The sequence below is a fragment of the Gymnodraco acuticeps genome, unplaced genomic scaffold (assembly GCF_902827175.1).
Source record: "Gymnodraco acuticeps unplaced genomic scaffold, fGymAcu1.1, whole genome shotgun sequence".
NCBI classification, from domain to species: Eukaryota; Metazoa; Chordata; class Actinopteri; order Perciformes; family Bathydraconidae; genus Gymnodraco; species Gymnodraco acuticeps.
Window position 1 is genome coordinate 3444891 of NW_022991180.1, and position 24825 is coordinate 3469715.

The window sequence follows — 24825 nt, forward strand, 5'->3', positions numbered from 1 at the left end:
TGTGCGTACGGCTGAATGTGACAGGCCAGCGCGCCAAATTGATAGGCAAACAAAGGGAAGGCAGAAGAAAATACGACTCGTTTAACATAGAAATAAACTGTAAAACATCGTAGAGACCCTTTAGACTAGTATATACTTTACCGGATTAACGTTCTCAGACCAAGTTGTCAGGATGGGTTTGCTCGAGCGGTGCGAGGAGCTGTTCAAGTCCTCCAACCTGTACGAGGTGCTGGGCATCAACAAGGAGGCACGCGAGAAGGAGATTCGCAGGAGCTACTACAAAGTGTCGCTGAAAGTCCACCCGGATCGGGCTCCTGAAGACCCGCTGGCCACGGAGAAATTTCAGGTTAACTCTCCTGGATGTTGGCTGTCAGACACTATGAACACATGTTAGCGTCACTAGCGAGCTAACAGCTAATTTAATTTACTTTAGCTAACTCCCTTTATGTACAATAACTAGCTTGATGCCGATTATAATATATAGACTTAGTCATGCGTTTGTGCTATTTGTAGAGAAGCATGGAGGTTTTGGAGATCGTATTCCGACTGATACATTGATTAAGTGCGTTTATGTAAGAGCTTTGGTTTACTTGTAGCTAGGTGCAAAATAGACTAGTCATGTATGCCTGTATATTATGAAGGACCTTCCGGTTTTCCAGCTGTTTACTCTTCGGTAAAAACACCACAATGGTCCTAAATCTGATTTCAACAATAGTTACATTACTGGATAGCGAATTGGATCAAATACTAAATGTAATTTTACATCACAATCTTGCTATATTATGCTGTAAAGTTTGTATTTATCTATAGAAGGACCATGCACACAAAAACATTAATCTCAGCAAAGAGAAGAGATGCAATATGCTAGATTATAGCTAATAGCTCATTTCCATCTGTGGTCCTCAGACAGGTTCATAACAATCAATAAACAAATAATAACATTGCATGATCTCTATCAGTCAAACAATTTTAAAACCTGATTTAAGTACAGCTCAATAAATTAATACATAGTAGGCCTACACTTGAAATACACTTACATGATCTCAGTCACTCAAATAATTACAAAGCCTGATTTAAATACAGGTTACGAACATAATACTTAGTACCCTTCAAATACACTTAAATAAAATATCTAAGATATAGTATGACAATATAGTTCAAATTTAAAAAAAGATTACAGTGTAATTAATGTTGTCATGACTGGTTGCTTAATATCATTTTTTTTTTTGCACCATAGGAAAACGAGTTAAAGTCAGTACAGGTTTTAAGTTCAACTGGAAGAGTATTCCAGTGCTTGATGGCAGTAAACGAAAAGTATATATACTTAAGTGGTGTAACTTTTTCAAAACGCAGTTTAAAAGCTGTATGCATGAACATAAAATCCAGTTAGAATTGCCTGTCTCATTAAATACATTTTAAATAACACTGGCAAAAAATTGTATAAATAATTAAGCAAGAATACAAATTATAAAGTTAAAGTCACTTGGATAGAAAAAAAGATACCTAGTAGTTGATTAGTTGACCTTATTAAAGCAAGAGTAAAAAGTTATGGTTTCTTTAAAAATAAATTCCCTCAGATCCTCAAGCAGACTGTTCCAGGGACAAAGGGCCACAATGGCTAAACATACAACCTTAGAAATGAAAGAAATGGCTTCCACTGTATTACAGATACAGCTAAATCTTTATATTTGTAAAGGTCCCCTATTATACTGTTTTTCATCAATATATTATAGGTCTCAGATATATACAAAACATGTCTCTGAAGTGTTTGGCTCGAAATACCAAATAGATCATTGTAGCACTAGCATCCCATAATCCCTTCTGTTTCAGCCCTGTTTAAAAAGTGCTAATTCTCTGTCTGTTACTTTAGAGGAAAATAAGGAGCCACTCCCCACGCCCCTCTGAGAGATATTTGGTTAAAAATAACACAAAAGGCGCTTTCACACCGGAGTACTTTTCCCCGTACTTTTCCCTTTTAGTTCCGATAGTTCCTGGGATTTTGCGTTCACACCAAAAAGAGAACTTAGTTCATGAGAACTTTTCCCCCCTTTTCAGCAGGTACTTTCCTGGGGAGAAAAAGTTCCAATTTCTGATTGGCTGGGCAAATTGCAAACCACACCCCATTAAACTCTGAAAAGTGTTGTGAAGCCGCCATTGTATTTGCTGGCATTAGCATTATTAGCATTAGCCCAGCACAAAAACAAAGAGAGACTAACTTATGGCAACACAAAAGAAAACATGGGAGCGGTGGAGTGATGAGGAGGTGTCGGCGCTTCTGGCGATTTACTCTGGCCGGGGACTTCCGGCCGGGGACTTCAGGTGGCAGTATACGCCGTGAAGTTGTTTGCGGCCTGCCAGTAAACCGAAAGAAGAAGAAGTGACGTCAGCGGCTTCATTTGCGTAATCTTCCCTCAGGGAACTTATTCCGGTGTGAACTCGATCTGCTCTTTAGTTCCATGGGGGAACTAAGTGCTGGGAACTAATGGCGCATTTCCACTGCAGCGGGTAGCCCCGTTTAAGCGTCCTTAATCGTCCTCAAGCGGCCAGGCCAGTTCTTGGTGGCCTTTCCATATAGCGTAGCACCGGCTAGCGGGTACTTTTTCCCTCTTTTTCCGGCCCCATAAAATCGTGGTTCTATCAGGCCAGGGCTGAACTAGTGACGTCAACACTCTCGACTGCTGATTGGTCAGAGAGAATCGTCACAAGATCGCGCGCGAGATCATCCGCCCTAGCGTCGCATATATATCTAGAAACAAGCCACACACCAAGAAACAAGTAAACGATCGCTTCCACATCCTCCATTGTTGTGTGTGTTTTGTGAGTTGTCACATTCAAGATGGCGCCACTGCCGTTTTACCCAGCGTCGCTCCGCCCAAAAAGCTGATCGCCCCGCCTACACTGCGTTGCTACCCCAGGTCCTAAACTGTAATGGAAATGCGCCACGGCCTCGGACGGCCAGCGAGGCAGCCCGAGGCCTGAGCGAGGACGCTTAGGGACGCTTAAACGGGGCTACCCCGCTGCAGTGGAAATGTGCCATAAATGCGGCAAAGTACTTGGTGTGAAAGAGGCTATTGGTGCTCTAGGAGGAGATTCAGGTGATAAGGTGGGGGGTGGTTACCTTGGTTGGTGATTGGCTAATGGGTACACAAGCCAAAAAAATCGTTATGACATCATAAAGTGGCCAAAATCTGATCAGCTCATTTTCAGACAGGTTTTATATAAATGGATCAGGACAAAAAGAGAGAGAATCTTTTTTAATCTTGTTTAAGTATAAAAGACATGAAAAAGTGCATGTTGCATAATAGGTTCCCTTTAACTTTGCCTTGTTGTATTGTCATATATATTAAACCTTATATAGATATGGCTTTTTAAAGCTGATAATATCAATAGTTCACTTCAACCTCCCCATCCTATTTTATATTACTTGTAAAATCTTTAGGGTTATGGTAATAGTACAGTGTTGTGTGTATGATCAAGGCTCATCTGACTGCAGGTGTTGGGGAAGCTGTACGCTGTGCTGAGCGATACGGAGCAGAGAGCTGTTTACGATGAGCAGGGGGTGGTCGATGAAGAGTCTGACGCCCTGAGTCAAGACCGCTGCTGGGAAGATTACTGGAGACTGCTCTTCCCCAAGGTACGGCATCACAACAGGTGTTTTCTTTATTGGTATTAAAGTGACTTAATAATGAGTCACACACATTGCTTTGTGTTATACATGTGATGTGAGATCTGGAGTGAGTCACGGCTATTACAGGAGTTTTATTTTAGTTGATAAACAGAAGATGGGGATGTGTCACTGCACCTTCCATGGAACAACAAATTAAAAACCTACGTCATTGTACCCAGGGATAATGGTGGAATATTGCACACCTAATATTTTCTGCTGGTTTATTTCTAGCAGCTTTGCACATAATATAAATGTATTGCCTTGTGAAGCAACCTTTGTGTTGTTTCTCTCCATCTCCTAGATTACAGTACAGGACATCCTCGAGTTTGAGAATAAATACAAGGGCTCTGATGAGGAGCGGAAGGATGTGATCCAGCTGTATGTGCAGCACCAGGGAAACATGGACGTCATCACAGCCTCGGCCATGTGCTGCTCTCAGGAGGATGAGCCCCGGCTCTGCGGCATCATCCAGGCGGCCATCGATAGCGAAGAAGTCCAATCGTTTCCAGCATTCACGAAGGAGAGTGATAAGAAGAAGAAGGCTCGTAGGAAGAGGGTGAGAAATGTGTTGGCGGTAGAGCCGCTAAATCCTCACAGCTCATATTCTATTAATGTCTAGATTTGTTTAGTTAGTGTTGCAAACGGGAAGATGCTACCACATTTCCACTTATGACGTAAACTCAGTTTATTGCAATTGACCTTCCAGGCTAATAAGGAACGACAGGAAGCAGAAGAAATGCAGAAAGAGATGGGCCTCGGCGATGAGGATGACAGTCTTGTGATGATGCTTCAGGTAATAGTTGCATAAGCGCGTGTATGAAATAGTTTTTTGCGGGTTGTTTTTCTTTCTTTTAATAACCATCTTTTCATTATTTCTTTCCAGCAAAAACAGAAGTCCAGAGAGCAGAATTTCAACAGTTTCCTGTCTGACCTTGAAACAAAATACTCCAAAAAAAGTGAGCCCCAAAAAGGAAAGAAATCAAAAAAGTGAAAAGCAGGCAGCTGTGGTTATTGTAGAGAGTATTAAGATAAAAAGCAGCAGTCTATAATACACCCTTTTATATTAATAAGTGTCCAAGTGCATGTCTGATCGGCTGCTGTTGAGCGGTTCCCGTCTTGTCCTTTATCTAGCCTTTCTATGTTGTAATTCAAATTTAAAGTGACCCTTATCAAAATGTAAATGCAACCTTAATTTCTTGTCATGTTTGTCAAAATCTTCATAAAACACAAATAAATTCATATTTATATACATCGTTTGTACAGATTTTTTATTTGTGTATAAAATAGAATCAAAGAAAATGCATCCAAGAAAAGTTTTGATTTTCAAGTTGTCACTCGTGTTGCATGGCTGTCCGATAAATTATTTTAATAACTAATGAAGGGGAAACTAACCTTTGTGCAGTAACCCTGACGATACCCGTCAAAGCGTCTCTTTGCTCAGGGGATGAAAATGTACTTTAGACATGATTGAATCCTTTAGTTATTTACATAGTTCCTTATACCTGCCTCTTGTATTCCTACATTATATTGTAGTAGGTAGGGCTGCTCGATTATGGCAAAAATCATAATCTCGATTATTTGGGTCAATAATTGATTTCACGATTATGCATTACATGTCACTTGTTAGACGCTTTTATCCAAAGCGACTTACATACTCAATACTGAGGGCAATCCCCACAGGAGCAATTTGGGGTGAAGTGTCTCAGGGACACAACGACATGCTGACAGCAGTGGGGTTTGAACCTGTGACCCCCTGATTCTGAAAACCAACGCACAACCCACTGCACCACACGCCTCATTATCCATTTACTTTGAAAACATCGATTTATTGAAAAAAAAATCAAGTATATCGTTTTATTTCGATTACGTTGTTCTCGTAATCGTTGCAAGCCAAAATCGTAATTGTGATTAATTGAGCAGCCCTAGTAGTAGGTAAAGCATGTGAGCTGCAGAGATGTTCAATGGAAACGCTTCAATGGAGGGAAAGGCAAGAAAAAGTCAAGATGGCATTTCTTGTTTGTGTACGCAAGTTTTTTTTTTGTTGCACAAGGCGGTTGAAAATGTTGTCCTTATAAAAGATACAGTACTAAACTCTGATGTTGCATCAGAGAGAGAAAAGTGCTTTTTAATTTGTATCCTCTAGGGTGCCACAGTGACGCATCCTAAAACCCAGAAGTAAGTTAGCATTTGACCACTTCCGGTTCCTTCCACAAAAACCAATGCAATTTCTCCATAGGATTTAGAAAAATACCTCGAAATGATGTCTGTGGTTGACACACATTGAAGAGACAGATCACGGTTTGCATTGTTTTTTGTCGAAGGAACCGGAAGGAGTTTACTTCCGGGTTTTAGGACGCGTCGCTCTGGCACTCTATATCCCTGTCTGCGTGAATGTGTTATTCCCTGCATAGTCATTTACCAGTAAAACAACACACCATGGAGGATTATTAACTCAACATTCACATTTAAATAAATATATACACATTCAGATCATACATACAAATATCCACGCATCCCCCTCATACTGTACAATACGATGTTACTGTGTGTTTGGCAGCCACATAAGCTGATTCCTGAAATACAAAAATAGGCCTCTTAACAAAATCTTAATCAAGCAGCATTATGTGAAATAAAAATTCTGCTACTTCTGTAAAAAAAAAAAGTTTAGTGGTCACCGAGTGTTGAGTAAAGATCCATGGCTGAAGGGTCTGGAGGCGAACTACAAACCGGGTCTGCTGGCTCGGGATGAGACGCCCCCCCTGGTGTAAGACCGAGGCGGGACGGACACAGGCATCAGAGGCGCTGCGGGGTAGAGGAAGGGAAACATCTCAAGTTAAGAAAGATACTGAACTCTGGAAGGTTCCTCTGCTTTAATCTACCGACCTGGGACGGGGGCTTGTGGGTCTGGCTCCTCTTCGTCTTTGATGGGCAAGTGCCCCAAGGGGTGGTGGGAAAACGAGTCCAAGAAAGATGAGCTGCTGATGCCAAGACTGACGCCGGTCACGCCGATTCCAAGTGAGTCTGGTGGAATGAATGAATAATTTAATGCATAAGTTATCAATTGATTTAATCCAAAATACATATTTCTTACTACACAGGCACTGGCCATGTACAGAAAAAGTACAGGCAGAGCATTAAGAGTGACAAAACAGGTTGATGGAAGATCTAACTATTCATTATAAAACGGACAAGTCAAATCAAGCAATCTGATTGGTTCTTGGCCGTGGTATAATGAGCGTATATCACGGGTAGAATTGTAGTTACTTTTCACAAGTCATGTATCCCTCCGCCTCTGAGAAAAGCTACAACCGTTACATTACGTCCGTTACGAAACTAACAAAGCTTTGCGTCGGGCCGAACCACGCCCCTTAGCTGTGATATAATGACCATATACCACGGCCTGTCGTGAGCTATTGCTTAAGTATAAGTGAAACTAGGGGATAAACATTAAAAATATGGGTAAATAGTTGAAATGTTAAGCTATGGATAAAGGTTGACACATTTAGCTTAAAGTAGTGCATACATAGTTGCAATAGGCTAAAAGCATTATAGATAAACACTTGAAGCTGATAGCTAGAATACAATTTTAACATGAACATTAGTTGTGGTGGCGGATAGTCAGATAAAAAGGGTTGGAAGACACTGTAGCATACAACATTCACACATTATTTTTTACCAGGAGCATTTTCTTATTTTTATATACATATATATATATATACTATTCAAGTTACATTTCTGACCTGTGGCCACAGAAGCTCTGCCTGTCCGCCCCTGCCCGATATTGTCCAATACTGTGAAGGAACGCCGGTATGGAGTGTCCGACTGAAAAAAAAATACATGGGTTCAAACTTAAAAGCACTATCTTTGATACTCAAAGCACTAAAAATGACCTCTCTATTGACAACTAAATACAGAACATAAATGTATTAAACACCCTTCTTCATAGGACACAATAAAAAAAAATGTCACTCTAGAAAGAAACTAAATCATAGAGCATGGGCGTGTGTTTTGAAAAAGAGCCTCTCACCCTGTAAGTGTGAGTGGTGTTGGGGCGAGAGAAGACGTCCAGCAGGTGGTGACGATCCCTCGGTATTGAACTGCCAGCTTCGTCATTTATAGCACTGTGGGCGCGGCTGGCTAGGCCTTTCTGACGCTGGTCAAATAAAGGATAAATATAGTCTTTAAAAAGTTGGTCACATATGGTGCACTGTGATAGATGCTACAATACGCTTGTTTAACTGGTCGATTTATAAGAACCTAATCTGTGTTTCAATTCAGCGATTTAACACATTTCTCTTTGTGAGTGGGTGTTTCTGTCCTCACCTGTGCATGTTTGGACTGCTGCCCTGAGTGAGAAGACTCAGGCTCTCCAGTGCTGATGGGGGGAAGAAGTGTGTTCCTGCTGAGAGGGGTAAGCAGCGGGGAGGTCAGGCGGTCGCTGGCTGTGGGTCTGTGGACCAATGACAATAACAATGGACAGATTGTTCTTCGCTGCGTCGATGACACAAACATGTACTTCTTTGTGAAAAGGCCGTAGGAGTTGTTCATATTCACAGCTTAGGTGTCAGTATGAATGCTAAGTTAGAACTTTACTTGTTGTGATAATGTTGATAAATAAAGAACACATGTGATTTTATAAATATAGATAATGTTTGTTCTTTAGTGCTGTAATGAATTATTTTGCCACAGCGCAGTAACATGTTGAACTCCCCCAGTTACAGATGCTACAGAAACAGAAATATGATACAAAAAGGAATAGTTTAGTATTTTGGAAATTCACTAATTGACTTTATTGTAGAAAGTTAGATGAGAAGATGCTACTTTCATACTTGTACAATTGAGTGTACTAATAATGTAATAAATGTGCTCACTGAGTTAACATTAGGGTAGTTGCTGAATTTTGCAGAAGCATTGACATTCTGTGTGAAGGAAAAGTATGTGGCACAGTTAACACAAAAACACTTTCAGGTTCATAACAAGTTCAGCTGTGAAGTTAGCATCACACATAAAACTTCTGTCAGCCTATCTGCTTCCATCTACCTCCCTCCTATCCCATTATTCTCCTGCAGAGCCATAAGGCTCAAGTTAAAAGGGAGTCTGTTTTCAAAGTAATCTGCCTCTGCACCCCTTCAGTTACCGTAGAGGAGAAAGAGACTCAAAAGCTAGATAGGAGTCAGGGTGGGGCTGGCGGGGTTCCCATGATGCCTCTACTCACAGTCGTGTCCCGCGGATGACCTCATCCATGGATCCCGCCGCGCACGACTGACTCAGGCTGGGAACCAGCGGCAGGAGGGTTCGGGGGGGGAGGGTTTCTGCGCCGGGCAGACTGTGCCGGGCGGGACAGCGAGGACGAGCTCTGCTCCAGGGCCCGGCGGAGGCGAGGTTTGCTGGAGGGGACCACGCTGGAGCCCGGTCTGTGAGGGGCCCGCTCCTCTGGCTCCCTGTGGGGGGGGGGAGGAGATACATCATGCTGCCAACTCACTGTACTCTTTCCAAACAGGATGTTCAGAACAGGGGCAAAAACATGGCTCAAGTGAGGCTATGTCCTTCTATAATGTGTATCGATGTGAATGGAAAACAACAACTATAAGACATAAATGCCACATTCCATTTCCAAATAAATATTAAAAGGTAGTATGAATTTACAAATGTGAGAAGAATGTGTCATTGATTTTAGAAATAAATGTACATTTCGGTATCATTGAATAAAAGGGTAAAATGTGTGCATACTGGTTTCTCTCCAGCACACTGAGGTTCCTCTGCTGCAGTGGGATGCTGTGGATCACGATGAGGTCATTCAGGTTGTGCTGGGTCGCTGCTGCTGCCACCCTCCCAGTCTGTGGAAACAGTGTGGGGGGAGAGGGGGTGGCAGGACAGGGATAAAAGGAAAAAGTAAAGGAATCATTTAGAGAGAGGTAAGGACATCATATAGAAGAAAATGCAGGTCAAATACAAATTATATTTTTTTCAAGCCAGTGGCTACATGGTTAGTTTTTTTAGTGGAAGAAAATAAATAACGTATGTTGCAGTTAATCAAGATAAACGGTGGTTAATCAACAGGAACAAGCACATTTCATCTAGAGATACAAATAACGTGCCACCAATCTGGCTGGAAGTGAGGGTGTTACATACAGCGGAGGGCCTTTTCTGCTTTTTGGATTTTCGTCTGGACATGTGCTTTGAGCCCCTTGACTTTGTGCTCTTAAAAAGGGAAAAAGTTGTGACCGAAGGAAGACAGTGGATATAGAAGGAACAAAGGTAGAAGAGTGGATACATAAAGACAGGAAGAAAAAGGAAAGGGAAACAAAGAGAAAAGAATCAAAGGGTACACAAAGCACATTGGCAAGGTGAAGGGCAGAGAGCAAAGAGAGAAGGAGAGAAAACAGTGATACAGGTTAATGAACTGGAAGCATTGGAAGACTGCAACAGGCAGGAGTGAAAAAGATCTGAATCATTTGTGGACAGTTGAAACACGTACAGCCTGCTAACACCTCACAGGTAGAAAAGATGAAAAATGGTTTATATAAGACATGTCTTTTACTACAAACAGCATTTTCTTCTCATGTTATATATTACAGGAGTGAACTCAAGATAAAATGCAAACTTTGGTTTGAACACACAATGTGAGTTCCATCTTATAAACCTATGTATATTTCCTGTTATCATTATTAAATGTGTTTCATTGCATCTAATGGATGACATTTCAATACATTTGAATTGACCTCCTGAAAATGCAGACAGTGATGAAAGGGAAATTATTCTCCCTGTCTAACGCCCCAGACGCCCCCTGCTGCCTCTCACCACCCCCCTCCCTTGTATATCACTGACCTGGTACTGCAGGCCAGCTGTGAGCGGGGGCACCCTGCTCTGACCCAGTTTGGGCAGCATCGTGGGCAGCATGGAGAGCAGCATGAAGGGATTCTGGGAGTCTGGCTGCACGGGGCTTAACATCCCGGAAATCATTTCATCATCTGCCAATCACAAATAAAAACCACTTCCAAATACGGTAGGCAAGAACAGTTTAAGTTAACGCATGTGAAATATATGAACTCAGCCCTACTTGAAGTGCAGCATTCCCAGTGACGCTGAAACCAGCTCTTTCATCCAGCCAACCAGCTCCTGCCACACATCATCGAACAGCAGGTCGAGCACGGCCTGACGGCGACACCGGTAAGGAGAGACAGGGGGTAGAGTGTGTTGCCTTCGAGCTGACTCGGAAAAGTCCTTCTCCCACTCGTCCTCTCTGCAGTAGAAAGTATTATGTGAACACCTGGGATTCAGATTCATATTACTGTGTAGTAGGATAAAAGTGATCCACTCACAAGTCCCTGCTATCAAAAGCCAGATATTCCTCCATCAGACCCTCCACCTCAATCACTCTGGGCTTATCGTGACATCTGGAGGTGCCAGGAGGCTCGTCCAGATGTGCAGAGGACGTGACCAGCGCCGCTCTCCTGCCCTGCACATTCAACCTTTAGCCCAAGACAAGAAAACACATAGGTAAGCACCTTAATAGGGTAAGCTTACAGACAAAAGCCTACACATCCTGTATGTTCGCTATAAATAATAAATCAACTCTAACCTAGTTGACAACAGGCTGAACAGCAGAGAGAGTACACACGTGCAAACAAGACATTAAACTAAAACACACTGAATGGTGACATAAATACAGTGACACAAACTCCTTTATGTAATGGTTTTTTTAAGTGAAACTCAGTGATGCATCTTAACAACTTGCAACAGCCACTAGAGGTGGTCACGCAAACATTTCTGACACATTGTTTTAGGTAATGAAGCACAGACAGTAGATCCTGACACTAAGGAGATGTTTCTAACAGGTTTCAAAGCCAGTGCAGTTACAACTTACTCTGCGCCACTCTTGTCTTTCTCCTGGGACTTCACACCGCTCTCTTTGCCGACTGATGTGCTGCTGGCGGAGCTGCCTTTCCCTGAAACAGCGTACCACTGGAAGCCCTCATCACTGGGACACATCAGCTGAGACCCCAGGATCCTGAGTGACACACACAATGAATATTTCAGTAAAACAATGACGCTTTGTCTCCGCTATCGACATTCATCTCTGATCACACTACCACTGCAAAGTAAAGGCTCAAGGATAGGATACCGAAGATGTGGGAACCGTGTGGCCCACTGCTGGCATTCCTCCTGCAGCCCCTGGAGTATCCCCCCCCCGCTGCCTCTCCCCTCGTACAGCTCTTTGTCGATCTCCTCAAACATCTGCTGTACCTGCCGTGACGCCGCCTTGTCGAACTCCTATGGGACAGAAAAACAGAAAGGGAAGGAGACACAGACAGACAGCAGAGCTAGTTATTCCTCTGTTCTCATACACTGTCTCTATGATTGACGGCTGCTTCTTTCAGTCTGTTCATCAGTTATTTGCATCACGTCGACATTCCTTCTGTTTTTGTAGCTTCTAGGTTTAGAATGATTGGCCCCTGTGGCCCTTTGGGAGGTGTGTATGCCTTTGTGGTCAAGCAGGAATGTTCGACTGTCTCAGAAGCAGCTTGAGGACCGCAAACTAAATAACTCATTGAGTCCTAGAAAAAGTTTTGTAGAACTAGAAGAGGTTAGAAAGCACTGCATAATAACAAACAAATACCCAGAGGAATCGCGCTGTTGGAGCCATAATGCATGTGTCTTTGTTTGTATTTTATCTGTTTAATTAATGATGCAGTTCCAACTTTCTACACAAGATGGAGTATTCACTTGTGTGTGTGTGTATAAATGTAATCACTGGGTGATCAGGTGCAGGTGTTTTGGGACGGAAGCAATCACTGGCCGTTTCTCAATCTCGAGGATTCTGGCTTCAAAGCCAATATTTCAAGGATGCTACGTCATCGAGTGCCGCCGAAGGACTGTTCCAATCTCCAGCATACTTGGGATTCCACCGAGGCCGCGTCCTTGGTTTGGGGGAAATTTTGTGGCTGCGCATGGGTAGACTTTGCGTCCTTAAAATCCCCACAATGCTTTGCGCACGGACCAATTTCAAAAACCCTTGCAGAGAATGGCTGAACCGACGCAGCACACATTTAAATGTAAGTAGTGGCGTAGAACATGTGTTGGTAAATATGTTACTTTGTTACATTTGTTTTCACCAAAAATGTGTTCCGTGAAAGTAAAGCAAGTTCATAATTAGATAGACATCGTGAGGTATTTATTTTCGGTACAGTTTATGTTGAAACCGTTAGAGAGAGTGGCACACTTGTTAGCCTGTTCCATTCTTCTTCGTTTTCCGAAGCCGTGGCTTGGAAGCATACTTGCTTCGTTTCTGAAGGAAGTGACTTGGAAGTACGCGACTACCAAGCCAGCATCCTCGCGATTGAGAAACGGCCAGTATGTTAAACCTGTTTGTATTCAGCATGACTGGCGTGCATATATTGGTATCTGAATGGTAACAGAAAGGCTATATGGACAACAAAATAAATGGATCGATGGATTGAAAGATATACACTCGTATGGACATTGTTTTGTCATCTGGAACACGCTTCCGAACTTAGTTCTCCGGTTCCCATCCCTCAGTGGCTTGTGTATGGATAAGGTTAAAAAGCCACTACACGAGCTTTGCATATAGAAAGAAGTAGCCGACAATGAAGCCATGGACCTTAGGATACAGTGAACGGTTCTACACGGTTGAGTGAATCAAAATCTGAAAATATGTGGATTGCTTTTGTATCTTTGCAATAGACGACGAAACAAGGCTAGAAGAACAAACAATGCTCTGTGTGCACGCTTGAGCATGTTTTCTGTGTGACAGTCACATTCATGCTGTCATCATCAGTGGGATCTGAGGTTCACACTTACATCATAGCCCCAGGAGAAAACAGAGCTCCTCTCTGTGGAGATGCCAGTGTCTGTGGAGCTGTGGATGGCTGACCACGACTGGTTGGAGTCTACTGAGATGACGGTGGGACAGTCAGAGTGTCCCGAGGCAGCCGACGTCTCTGAGCTGCGTATACATGACAAGAAGGTTGTGAGGTGTATGTCAAGTTTGAGAAGTAATGTGTGTTACATTTAGGGGTTTCCAACCCTTCCTCTTCTTTCTACATCAAACCCTTTTCTGTTCCACATATACCCTATTCATTTAACAAGTATATTCAAACACCTGGATTCTCTATGTAACATATAAAGCAGGTCTATGTTATGTGGATGCCTGAATCTTACTTGATGACATAATCAAAGGCAGGGTTTCAAAGTGGAAACTAAAGGGCAAATGTCAAAGTAATTGAATATTCTAACAGCCTGACTCATCATTTATTCTTTTAACCGCACATCTTAAGGAGGCAATGTGACATCAATTAATCCACTGCTTCTGGGTGTCTTGTTTCACATTGAGAGAGCCTTGAGAATCAGCTGTCCACTCAAGATGGTGTAAGATTACAAAATGAGTTTAAAATAAAGAGTATGTTTGTTTTCTAGCTGCTAGTAGTTTCATCTTGGCGTTACTCTGAAGTTATCATTGTTTATTTTGTGCAAAGACAAGCCCGGGTTGCCAGAAGTTACCTGTTGTGAGCGGAGACAGCTTCCTGGAGGTCATGGAGGTATCGCTGAGGGGTCTGGTTATCGTCTGCTTCCTCTGGGAGAGGGTGGTGGTCCAGGCTGCTGCGAGACAACCCCCGACTGCAAACATGACAGATTGAAACCATTATTCAAAATATTGTAATACAAAATTGTTATCATATATTGCAGAGGCCAACAGTGGTGTGTTTAATGTCAGTGATGGGCTTACAGTCACCATTATAACATAGCAGCTGATTGTCTTCCAAGTGGTTGAGTCCAGTCAGGAGTAAAACAAAGTAAGATGAGCAAATAATATAAAGGATGTTGTTGAGGTATGGGTTATCCCTTTAAATATAATACAAGTGTTGCAGACATACCTCAAGATGTAAGAATACAGATTTACATTATAGTTTTAGTTATTATTTTGTTAATAATTCACAATTGCATAATAACCCCAAATGACATGTATGCCATTTAGACATGTCCTTGTCTCTTGGATGGGGTTTGGTTTTTACAGGATTCTAAGAAATCGACATCTTCCTATACTTGTATATTTTTTAATGACACTGGTATTTATGTATGTTTATATTTCACATTCATTTCGGTGGGCTTTTGTTTTTAAGGGTTTCTACCTCATCCTAACACGTACTAAATATGTCTTGCAGACAATGTTTAAAGCAAACCATCAACAGAACAAGGAAGCTTGCTCCTAGTTATCTTAAAAGAATCCTGTCCAAACCAGGCGACAGACCTTGGTGGAACATATGGACTTTCATGAACTAGAATCAATAAAAATATTATTTTACATTGTCATCTGATAGTCCTTCACTTTCCTTCAGTGTGTAATAAAAGCACTCAGCCTCTGACAGCTGGGAAAACGTGTTTACAGAGAACTGCTACAGTACATAATCCAGCTCTAACTCTTTATTTTCCGTACTCACATCTCAAGTTTGTGGGATACAGGTCTTCTGTTGTATCGTGAAATCATCCTCCCTTGTCTCCGTTTTATAGGCTCAAGCCCTCGTCTCTCATCCTCGCCTCCACGTCCTCGCCTCGCTGGGAACAGTTTAGAGGGGGATGTGACATCTCCTCTCGACGGCAGATAAACACCCTTAGTGAATGAAAGCTGGAAGTGGCTAAGGATGCTAACGTTGTTTCTTCAGCTAATAGGAGGAGGCTACGTCTAAAAACAAGCTAGCTAACGTTACATGAGCGGACGAATACAACCCCAACAAGGCACGGGCAACATTGTGAAATTCCCCAAAAGGCATTTCCAGTTAGATAAAACTTGCTAAAATAAATTGGCCAATTAAAAAATAATAGGTTTACATCTTCAGTATAATGTTAGTGGAGCTAGCTATCGCCACCTCAAAAGATTGTCTTGCTAATGTTAGCACCACCAACAACAATAATACGGCTGTCATGGATACGCAGTTCCGTAAGCCCGCTGCCTCATGGGAAATGGATTTCGGACTACCACTTAATAGGCGTTAGGTCATTGGCACTTTCACTACAATTCCCAGCATTCATGTCGACAACGTAAATGCGTTCCTGAAATGTAACTGCTTGTCGTTGGTTTATTATGGTATGTCGACTAACTTCAGAACCAGCATTATATATATTCTTCATGTTTTATTAATTTGTTAGGAATCGGTTTTATTGTTGTTGTACATTTTGTTTGATGTATATTTATTTAGTTTCTGTAGTACAACGACGTGTGGTCATATGTAAGGTAGGAACTATTATGTGGCATACGATTTGTCGTAGTCGAGTATAATTTGCGGTGGGACCTAAACATTGACAGAAGGCGTGCTAGCAACGTACGTAGAAATGACAAAAGTGTAATACTTTTTCCACATAGAAATCTATCCGGACCTCATCTACATATATCTTACATAAAAACAAGGTAAGGTTGACATACATGTCCAAGAGATTGTACTGAATATCAACAGGAATACATTGTGTTTAACTTCGCTGTTATTTAGCCGTTAATTATTGGTAATATTTCATGCTTACTTTTTATTGAAATCTAGATACAGTCTTCGAAAAACGAATACAATGGAAGCCCTTCAGAGAGGAGGGATTCAGGAGGATATGGTTCAGTACAAACTGTTTCTGGTCCAGCCACAAGGTTCAACTTTACAGCAGACCGAAGAGCATCTCACACAGCTAGTAGAGGAGATTTTAGCAAAGGTTGCCCCACTTCTGATACAATACATCTGGCAGCATCAGTCATTCAACCTCAAGTATCATCCTGAGAAAGGTAACGTTTTGGTCAACATTAGAAAGGAACTGAGGCAAATAAAAGTACCTACACTAAAGACTAATATATGTTCTTTGTATTGACAGGTGGTGTCCCTGCTCACATTGGAGGTAGCATTCAGTTTGGGGACAATGTGGAGGACGAGTGGTTTATTGTTTATCTCCTGCAGCAAATCACAGAGGCCTTCCCAGATCTTGCAGCCAGGTGTGATTTAAAAAGTGGTCTTTGTTTTTAAATTTAAATAAAAAGAACCAAATATTTGGCTTGCCATGTTACAGTATTTCAACCTAAATTAATTGATGTTGTTATTTTCTTGTCTTTTTTACGTTTGTTTGTGAAGAGTTGAAGACAATGATGGAGAGTTTCTTCTCATTGAAGCAGCAGATTATCTTCCGAAGTGGCTGAATCCAGACACCAGTGAAAACAGAGTGAGTCAACTAGACGAGTTGGAAATACATTTATGATGTGACAAATACTGTATACATTAAGCACAAAAAGCAATACAATTGTATTTTATACATTGGTTTATAGCAGTAAACAAGCTCTTAAGCAAACAAACAATTATGATACTTATATGTTTTGTTTAGCAGGATTATAAATGAACAACCCCTGTGATTTTTGAGACTTAAATTAAGTAGCCAGAAGTAAAAGGTAAAAGCCTTCATTGTTATACTGATCTCTCTTGCAGGTGTTCCTATATAGGGGAGGGTTGCATATTCTGCCTTCTCCCTCCAAATCCAGTCCAGTGGGGGTCTCCAGAGATAAAGTACCAACTGTGGCAGAAGCTACAACGCTGCTCACCGCACATCGAGAGGTCTGTCAGGCAAGCCCCAAGGTCTGTTCAGCCCTGAGGAAGCGATTAGAGGGGTGAGAGTCTTAAAAGTTGATTTTTAATACACAAATGTGTTGCAAGTTCATTGTCATTTACAGTTCGCCTAAATCTTTCCACTAAGATGCTCTCATCTAATTCTTAGTATCCATGTCTGTATGAGACGAGCCATATATGATAAAATAATCAAAATAATACAGTGATTCCCACAGCATGTTAATACTTTGGGGGGCCCCCAAAGTATAATGGCTCCCCCCAAAGTATAATTTGTGTGTTTTTTGGTTTTTTTTACTCAGTGAGCACTCATTCGCATTTGCATTGGTGGCAATGAGTGCTCAGTGAGTAAAAAAAACTTAAAAAACCATAAATTATACTTTGGGGGGAGCCACCTATAAATTATATTTTGGGGGGAGCCGTTATACTGGTAAACAGCCTCTATGGGCGCGAGTCCAGACCCACTTTTGGAATCAAATGATGACGTCAGTGGGATTATCTCCTTTATCAACTCCTAAGCATCCCCGGGACAACATCACTAGCCCCGCCCCTAAAAAGGTGTGAACTTGAGCCAATCAAGGACTACTACTACTAGGTCGTCCTTAGACGAGTTTGCCAACGGGTTCACCAATCCTCACGGTCCTCCATACACCCGGCCAGCTCTGTGGAGCTTTCCCAGAGTACTAACTTGCCAGCTGGAAGTTCCTGGTGTCGATGGCAGTGACCTGCAAATTTCAGTTTCCTGGATGCCACCTTGTCACTCAGCCTGGGTAGCCCACCAGGACTAGCCCCGCTCCTAAATTTCACCAGTTTGTATATAGTTAAAATAAAGTTATCCGGTGATTGACGATCAGATACCAGTGTGGAGTTTTCTGTCTTAAATTTGATATAGATCATGTTCTTTGTTGGTTTGTGAGGATGTTCATACACACTTGGTAAGATGTGTGTGTGAAAGAAGACCACAAAAAAACAGCAGTGACTGCTCTCAGCTGTTTAACTCTTAAAGACCTAGACACCATCACCAGTTGTCTGAAGTGCAGTGTTACGATGAAAATTCACTAGAATGCAGGAATTGAGAAACCCCCCCCCCCCCCCCCCCCCGCTCCGAGTCGTTCCCCCAAAGTATATTTCATTTCTGCGGGAATCACTGTAATATAAGGTACATTATAGAAGAAAATAGCAACATTAGCTCCCTATGGTCATATTAGCTCAGATTTTTGTATATGTTTAAATTATATCAGTGTTGCATACGTTTTTCCTACACATTTGATAAAACATTTGGAGAAGCATAAGAATAGCTTGTTAACGGCCTCATAAATATTGTATGTAGGTGGATAAAAATAACATATCGGCACGTACTGGTAATGTATCGAAATTGATAAAGTAAACCAACCTCTACTCTTCCCTTAGGTACCCAGAGAAGATTGAAGGTAGCCTCCATCGTGCCCACTGTTTCGTACCTTCAGGTATCGCCATGGTGTTAACGCAGCGACCAGACCTCATTGCTCCTGCAGTGTTGGCGTTTTACCTCCGGGATCCAATAGATCTGCAGGCGTGTCGAAGCTTCAAGACCTTTCCTCCTCACACAAGAGTCCTCACCTCGGTAAACACACTTTATGATAGTGGCACTTGAGTCAAAAGAAAGAAAAATATGTTGAAATACTGTACTGTAATATGTTGTGTACTATAGTGACTGTTTGAGTTTTTCATCTGTATGTTTCAGCTTTTGTGGAATACCTTAGAAAACCTTTCACCCGAAGTTTAACCTTCTACTTCACTTGTATGAATATGTATTTTCAGGTGACATTCACCCGCTGCCTGTACGCCCAGCTGCAGCAGCAACAGTTCACCCCCGACCGGAGGAGCGGCTTCACCCTGACTCCTCCCTCTGACCCCCATTACAAAGCACATGAGCTCGGCATGAAACTGGTGAGCCATGAAATTTGTTTCCTCTTTATTCCAAGCTGTTTTTGGATAAATAAAACTAGACATTTGGTAGAATGCAACAAGGACTGTGTGTTCTATTTTCTAATATTTCTGATTATTTCTCCCAGGCCCATGGCTTTGAGATCCTATGCTCTAAGTGCAGGCTGCCATCATCTGAGCCTGATGCTCCTGTCAGCTGTAACCCTCAGTGGAAAGGCTTCATGGAGAGTCTGAAAAAAAATGGCTTCTTCCGGGTAAGAAAAAGAGTAGCAACTTAACCACACCTGGAGTATTAAGTTAGGCAAAAAAAGCACAGATATGCAATTTACTCCGCATGTCTCTCACTGTTGAAGTTCACTTTCATTGTTGTGAAATGCAGGACGAGATGGACGGTTCGGCTCATTACAGAGAACTGACTAGATCTGCGGAAAACTTCTTCAAACAGTCTGTCGCGTCTAAATCAAGGTAACGACTGTGGCTCTGCATCCATATTTATGAACACTGTGGATATGCCTGCCTGCAACACTCAATGATATCTGTCTGAGTGTACATATTGTGTGTGTGTGTTGTCTCAGCACTTTGTCCCCGGGTGAGGAGGTTCTCCAGCTGCTGAACACCAGCAGTCCTTTAAACCTGGAGGAGATGAAGAAACAAGAGTCACAGCTCCCCCCAGAGGACAGTGAGTGAACAATCTATCTTAACACAACAAGGTCATATTTTCCTTTCAGTTTGTTTGTAAGTAGGGAGGGTGTAGCAAGAGCCAATTAAAAAGCCATACCATTTTTAGGATGATCAAAGTCATCATGGTGCTTTCAAGCTTAATCTCTTTCACTTTTGTTTACATTGTGTGACAGGGCACTCTTTTAATAGCACATCAACTTGAATGTATCTTTTAAACTTGAGCCCTGACAGCAGAAGTCAAGTATCATAATGTCTGAACATAGAAATGTAGAGCCTTATTGGTCAGGTATGCCTGTGGAAATGTTCCTTTTTTCAACTTTACTTGCTCACTAAATATAAAGACAGGCTTATAAAAAGTAATTGCAAGAAAATAGATATTGTCTCTACCTCCTGGGATTGTTCTGCATCCTGCCAGTTGCCTTTAGTTTCTGTTCTTTTGGTATGCATCCTCCATTCTCTAGCATTTCTCCCTTTCAAGTAATTCCCATAATTATTTCTGTTTGCATCTATCTACAGGTGACAGCTGGCTGGATATCACAACTCAGGATTTAGAGCGCATGTTGGAGGAGAGGAGTGGCGGCAGAGCTGATGTTGGCAGCCAAAAATCCATTTCAAGCAAACAGACTCAGCGTGTCGGGGGGGCAGAGGAGAGGAGAAAGGAGGCGGAGGATGACAAGGAGAAAGAGGAGGCCGGGTACAGCCTGGTCGCAGTCAGTCAGGGGATGAAGAACTTCCTCAACGCCATGTCGTCGCATGAGGGGGCTGAACTGCCCTGGTGAGGAAGAATCTGTCTGGAACACCTGATTGATTTTGACAATATTGAATAGTAATTTGGAGAAAAACACAGCCTACACATGTTGAAGTAATACGGAGCCCCTAAAGGGACATGGAAAAAAAAAACAGAGAGAAAAAAAATAAAGTCAGGAAAACGGATTTGTTTCTCGTGCGCACGAGAAACAAATCCGTTTTCCTGACTTTATTTTTTTTTTAGAAAGTTACCGATGCACCAAGGAGGAAGTGGAACACGAGACAACCCATTTCATTGCAGACTGTTATGTTTACGTGGGGAAATGACAGTGCATACATTATTTGAGATATATTTTGAAGTCAGACTTAATTTTATGGACATTTCGGCCAGGGGTGTAGAGCTATTGGTTTAAGCACCGGATTGGCAAAACACTGGCGAGTCTGTAAACCAGTCTGCTTTGATCTATGAATTAATGTCCGTGACTCTCAGAGTACCTGCTGCCCGCAGCTGTTTTATAGGGAAACAAACACTCAGAACACACACACACACACACACACACACACACACACACACACACACACACACACACACACACACACAGAGCCAGTGGCGGACTGGCCATCGGGACGTTCGGGACGAATCCCATTGGGCCGATACCAAAGTGGGCCGCCCGTCACTAGCCGTCTAAGTACGATATATATCTCAAATAATGTATGCACTGTCATTTCCCCACGTAAACATAACAGTCTGCAATGAAATGGTTGTCTCCTGTGCGCTTCACTTCCTCCTTGGCGCACCGGTAACTTTCTCAACAAAAAAAAGTGCTCACGAGTTAGTAAAAAAAAAAGTCAGGATAACGAGTTAGTATCTCGTGCGCACGAGAAACGTTCTCGTGGACACGAGATACTAACTCGTTATCCTGACTTTTTTTTTTCTCTCTCTGTTTTTTTTTTTTTTTTTACATGTCCCTTTTAGGGGCTCCGTAAAGTACAGCTAATCTAACCAAGGTATAAATTATAGTAGGATGTAACGCGTGCATCATTTTATTTTCAAGGTTTGTGCATTCACACTAAATATCTCAAAGCTCAATGTCCCACCAAAAGTCTTACATTAAAGGTTCTACATTGTTTTTATTTTGTATTACAGGAGCAGTTCCACGCAGCCTTTTAGTTTTGAGCCTGACTCCATGGCCAGTGCACTGGACAGATTACTAGGTATGTAGTTCTGTAACAGTAAAAAGAATGAGCAGCGACATGCCACATCTTTCTCTGACTCTTTGTAATCTTTATAGGAACCACAGATGAGTTAGATTCAGATGATCTAGATGATGAGGAGGATGATGATGAGGAAGATGACGATGAAGAAGATGAAGTCGGGTCGCCTGGTCACGCACAGATGAACGGGACAGATAGTTTGGACGGTCTCAGAAAATACATGGACCAAATGGATCAGGAACTAATGGGAACTAATATAGGACAAAGCTTCAATGTGACGGTAAATCATATAAAACATTTCCCCATATGTTTGTTTATCACACAAGTGTCCTCCTAAATAGTTATGGGTATTGTTGGGGAAACAATTACTATTGCCTTTACAGAAAGTATAGTCGGTAACATATTCCAGGTATAGCAATTTTAAAGTAACATGACTTATTTACATCCAACACGGAAAACTATAATAATGACGAGACAAATGTCTATTTCAGAATCTGAATACCTTTATTAGTCCCACGGAGGGGAAATGTGCGTAGTAACAGCAGGAAAAAAAGGCACAGACAGCTTAATGTTACATATGTTAAATATGTGACATGCATTTAAAAAAAGTACTAAGTTATGATATATTACAAAAAATAATACAAAATAAAAAGTTACATAATTAAAACAAAATACACATCCTGTAACAGTTCTTAGGATTTAGCAGCCAGGTATATATTACACAGTTATTAACGGTATCTATATATATTGCACATCTAGCACATATTGCACATAGGTGGTTGGTATTTAACAGCAGCAAATTTAAAGCAAGAACATCACAGAACAGCTTACAAGAGAATGGCACATTTTAAACCGTGAAAGCATTGAGGCCATTGTGTGAGACTTGTGTTTTAAATGTAATGCGTGTATGGTAGTATATTGTCCTTTTATTTAAATGTAATATTTATTAACTGTATTGGTTATGTCATGGCCTGGCTCTTAGCCATAAGAAACGCATGGAAAGGACAAGAATATATATATGAAAGATGTTTATTTTAACAAAACTCAACGTGACCAAAGCCAAACAAAAAGGCAAGACAAAAGAATTAGCGACGTGGCTGAACAGGTCCTCTGCGGAGAGAGAGATCGAAACTCTGGCTCAGGCCTTTCAATCCTCCGGTGCCAGCAGCCAGGTGTCCTCAATCAGTCCTGACACAAACAGAGAGAGAACATTAAAGGGCCATACCCACACCACAGGAGACAGTAAAGCAGGGGTCGTCACACCCCCCCCCCCCCCCCCCCCTTAAAGTCGGTGTCCCTAGGAACACCGGCATAACAAACCAACCCCATCCCAAACAAAAAAACAAACGGTAATAGAAAAAATATATATATGGCACCCTATCTTAAAGAACCATAATTGTGATATATGACCTTCATACAGCAATCCTCGTCTTCAATAACCAGCCACATCTTTAGTAACCCAGGTACCTGAGAAGCACACTTTAAAAAGATGGGCAGAGCGAGAAAGATTTAATAAGACAGTATGAAAGTCAATATATTAATGTCACAATAGTTCCAGTCCACATTTTACCAATCACATACAGCCAGAAATCTTCCAACGTTCAAACGGCTGACCCTACTCCGGCTCATGCCGAGCACCTGCCCCAGGCAACAAAACCTCGACACGACCCCTACTCAGGTGGTCAAGACCTTTACACACAACCCGGTTCACATGGCAGGTCCCAGCAGAATGGGAAACAGCAGCACTCTTCAACTCAGCAACAGACAAAACATGTTCAAAACCCCTGTGCAAAGAATGGTCACAGCAATGACCCTGGAAAACCCCACTGCGAGACAGGGAAGGCTCTGACAGAGATGGGACCCCCATGACCACGGCAGAGCCGCTGTCCAGAGACAACTCATGAACTGATTCGGCCACAACACATGCGCTCTTGCAGTACGAAGTGACCTCTGGACCCACCTTGGAGCTCTTCACAGATACAGAACCAGCCAAACCACAAGTGACGAAAGGTACAGGAGGAGTGTCATTCCAAACTCTGCAAGCCATTACCCAACACAAAATGTACCCCTATGAAAGGCAAAGCTGGACTCACCGTGACAGCTACTTCGCTCAAGGTCACAGTCAAGATAAACCCTGTGAACAGGAACGGGGGAACCTTCAATCTTATCCCACGACTCCGAACAGTCACCAGTGTCAGTCTCATCAGACAAAGGCAAGACAGATTTTACGACGAAGGAATCATAGGATCCGGTGTCCCTCAAGATTTTTATTGGAACTTTCACATCACCATTGACCAATGAAACAAATCCATCTCTAATGAAAGGGGCAAACGATGCCAAAACATTGGGGTTACAGAAGTGAAATGTAGGCACCTCAGAACCAAAACAGCGTTTTACCGGGGCAGTGAATGCAGCAGGCCTAACATCACTTCTCACTCTCTAGTTCCTAGCCCCTAGAACAGGACATGCTGCCTTCCAATGTCCTTCCTCATGACAATAGTTAAAGTGATTCACATTTCCAAAGTCGGAGTTCAAGAAACCTGCTGGCTTTGAACGTGTCTCAGACGAAACAGCAGCAGAACCATTACCTCATCAAAACCACTGGGAAACACAGAACGCTCTCTGAAATTACTCTTATGGAGCAACACAAACTCATCGGCTGCCACAGCAGCCTCAACAGCAGAAGTGACCTTTCGTTCTGTGACATATGTTGCAATGCGATCAGGAAGAACATTTCTGAACTGCTCCAAAATCATCAGGTCACATGAATTATCAAAATAAATTATATCGAGAGATCAACCAACGCCAAAATGAGTGGACAAATCCCTCGCTATCTCCACGTACGTTTGGCCATGTTTTCCCTCACAGGACCTGAAACGCTGACGATAGGCCTCTGGCACTAGTTCATATGCTTTAAGAACAGCAGCTTTTATTTTAACATAGCTAAAGCTATGTTCCAGAACACAACACCGGACCTTTAAGCCG

At 42.1% G+C, this 24825-nt stretch overlaps 3 protein-coding genes across 5 annotated transcripts in view; 2 read left to right on the forward strand and 1 right to left on the reverse strand.

The window, feature by feature from the left end:
- Window positions 1–4918, forward strand: dnajc9 (DnaJ (Hsp40) homolog, subfamily C, member 9). Its single transcript, XM_034238029.1, has 5 exons — window positions 1–346; window positions 3494–3634; window positions 3969–4223; window positions 4374–4460; window positions 4551–4918. The coding sequence occupies exons 1-5, from the start codon at window positions 173–175 to the stop codon at window positions 4656–4658; spliced, it is 765 nt and encodes a 254-aa protein (XP_034093920.1). The 5' UTR covers window positions 1–172; the 3' UTR covers window positions 4659–4918.
- On the reverse strand, window positions 4919–15394 carry fam149b1 (family with sequence similarity 149 member B1). Its single transcript, XM_034238021.1, is given in 18 exon segments — window positions 4919–6469; window positions 6551–6688; window positions 7408–7489; window positions 7695–7820; window positions 7991–8117; window positions 8883–8971; window positions 8973–9108; window positions 9398–9504; window positions 9800–9868; window positions 10496–10638; window positions 10728–10755; window positions 10757–10910; window positions 10990–11139; window positions 11535–11678; window positions 11793–11941; window positions 13490–13634; window positions 14189–14305; window positions 15127–15394. Coding segments are annotated over 18 exon segments (2034 nt in total). The 5' UTR covers window positions 15174–15394; the 3' UTR covers window positions 4919–6386.
- Window positions 12677–24825, forward strand: part of ecd (ecdysoneless homolog (Drosophila)) — a 14203-nt gene continuing 2054 nt past the window's right edge. Inside the window, exons 1-14 of one of the 3 annotated variants that reach the window (XM_034238022.1) lie at window positions 15627–15770; window positions 16047–16091; window positions 16219–16448; window positions 16535–16652; window positions 16789–16876; window positions 17137–17315; window positions 18682–18874; window positions 19072–19200; window positions 19326–19451; window positions 19577–19662; window positions 19773–19876; window positions 20395–20653; window positions 21773–21840; window positions 21918–22120. In XM_034238022.1, the coding sequence (XP_034093913.1) occupies window positions 16244–16448; window positions 16535–16652; window positions 16789–16876; window positions 17137–17315; window positions 18682–18874; window positions 19072–19200; window positions 19326–19451; window positions 19577–19662; window positions 19773–19876; window positions 20395–20653; window positions 21773–21840; window positions 21918–22120 (1758 nt within the window). In that variant the 5' untranslated portion in view covers window positions 15627–15770; window positions 16047–16091; window positions 16219–16243. Of the gene's footprint in view, window positions 12724–15626; window positions 15771–15899; window positions 15918–16046; window positions 16092–16218; window positions 16449–16534; window positions 16653–16788; window positions 16877–17136; window positions 17316–18681; window positions 18875–19071; window positions 19201–19325; window positions 19452–19576; window positions 19663–19772; window positions 19877–20394; window positions 20654–21772; window positions 21841–21917; window positions 22121–24825 lie in introns of those variants that run through there. The other 2 variants (XM_034238023.1, XM_034238024.1) reach the window with 2 other exon arrangements.

What these genes read in the sequence shown, in the direction of transcription:
- dnajc9 (XM_034238029.1), top strand. Translation starts at nt 173, where the DNA reads ATGGGTTTGCTCGAGCGGTGCGAGGAGCTGTTCAAGTCCTCCAACCTG. An exon ending in TGGCCACGGAGAAATTTCAG is followed by an intron (nt 347 to 3,493) that starts GTTAACTCTCCT and finishes ATCTGACTGCAG; the next exon opens with GTGTTGGGGAAGCTGTACGC. An exon ending in GGAGACTGCTCTTCCCCAAG is followed by an intron (nt 3,635 to 3,968) that starts GTACGGCATCAC and finishes TCCATCTCCTAG; the next exon opens with ATTACAGTACAGGACATCCT.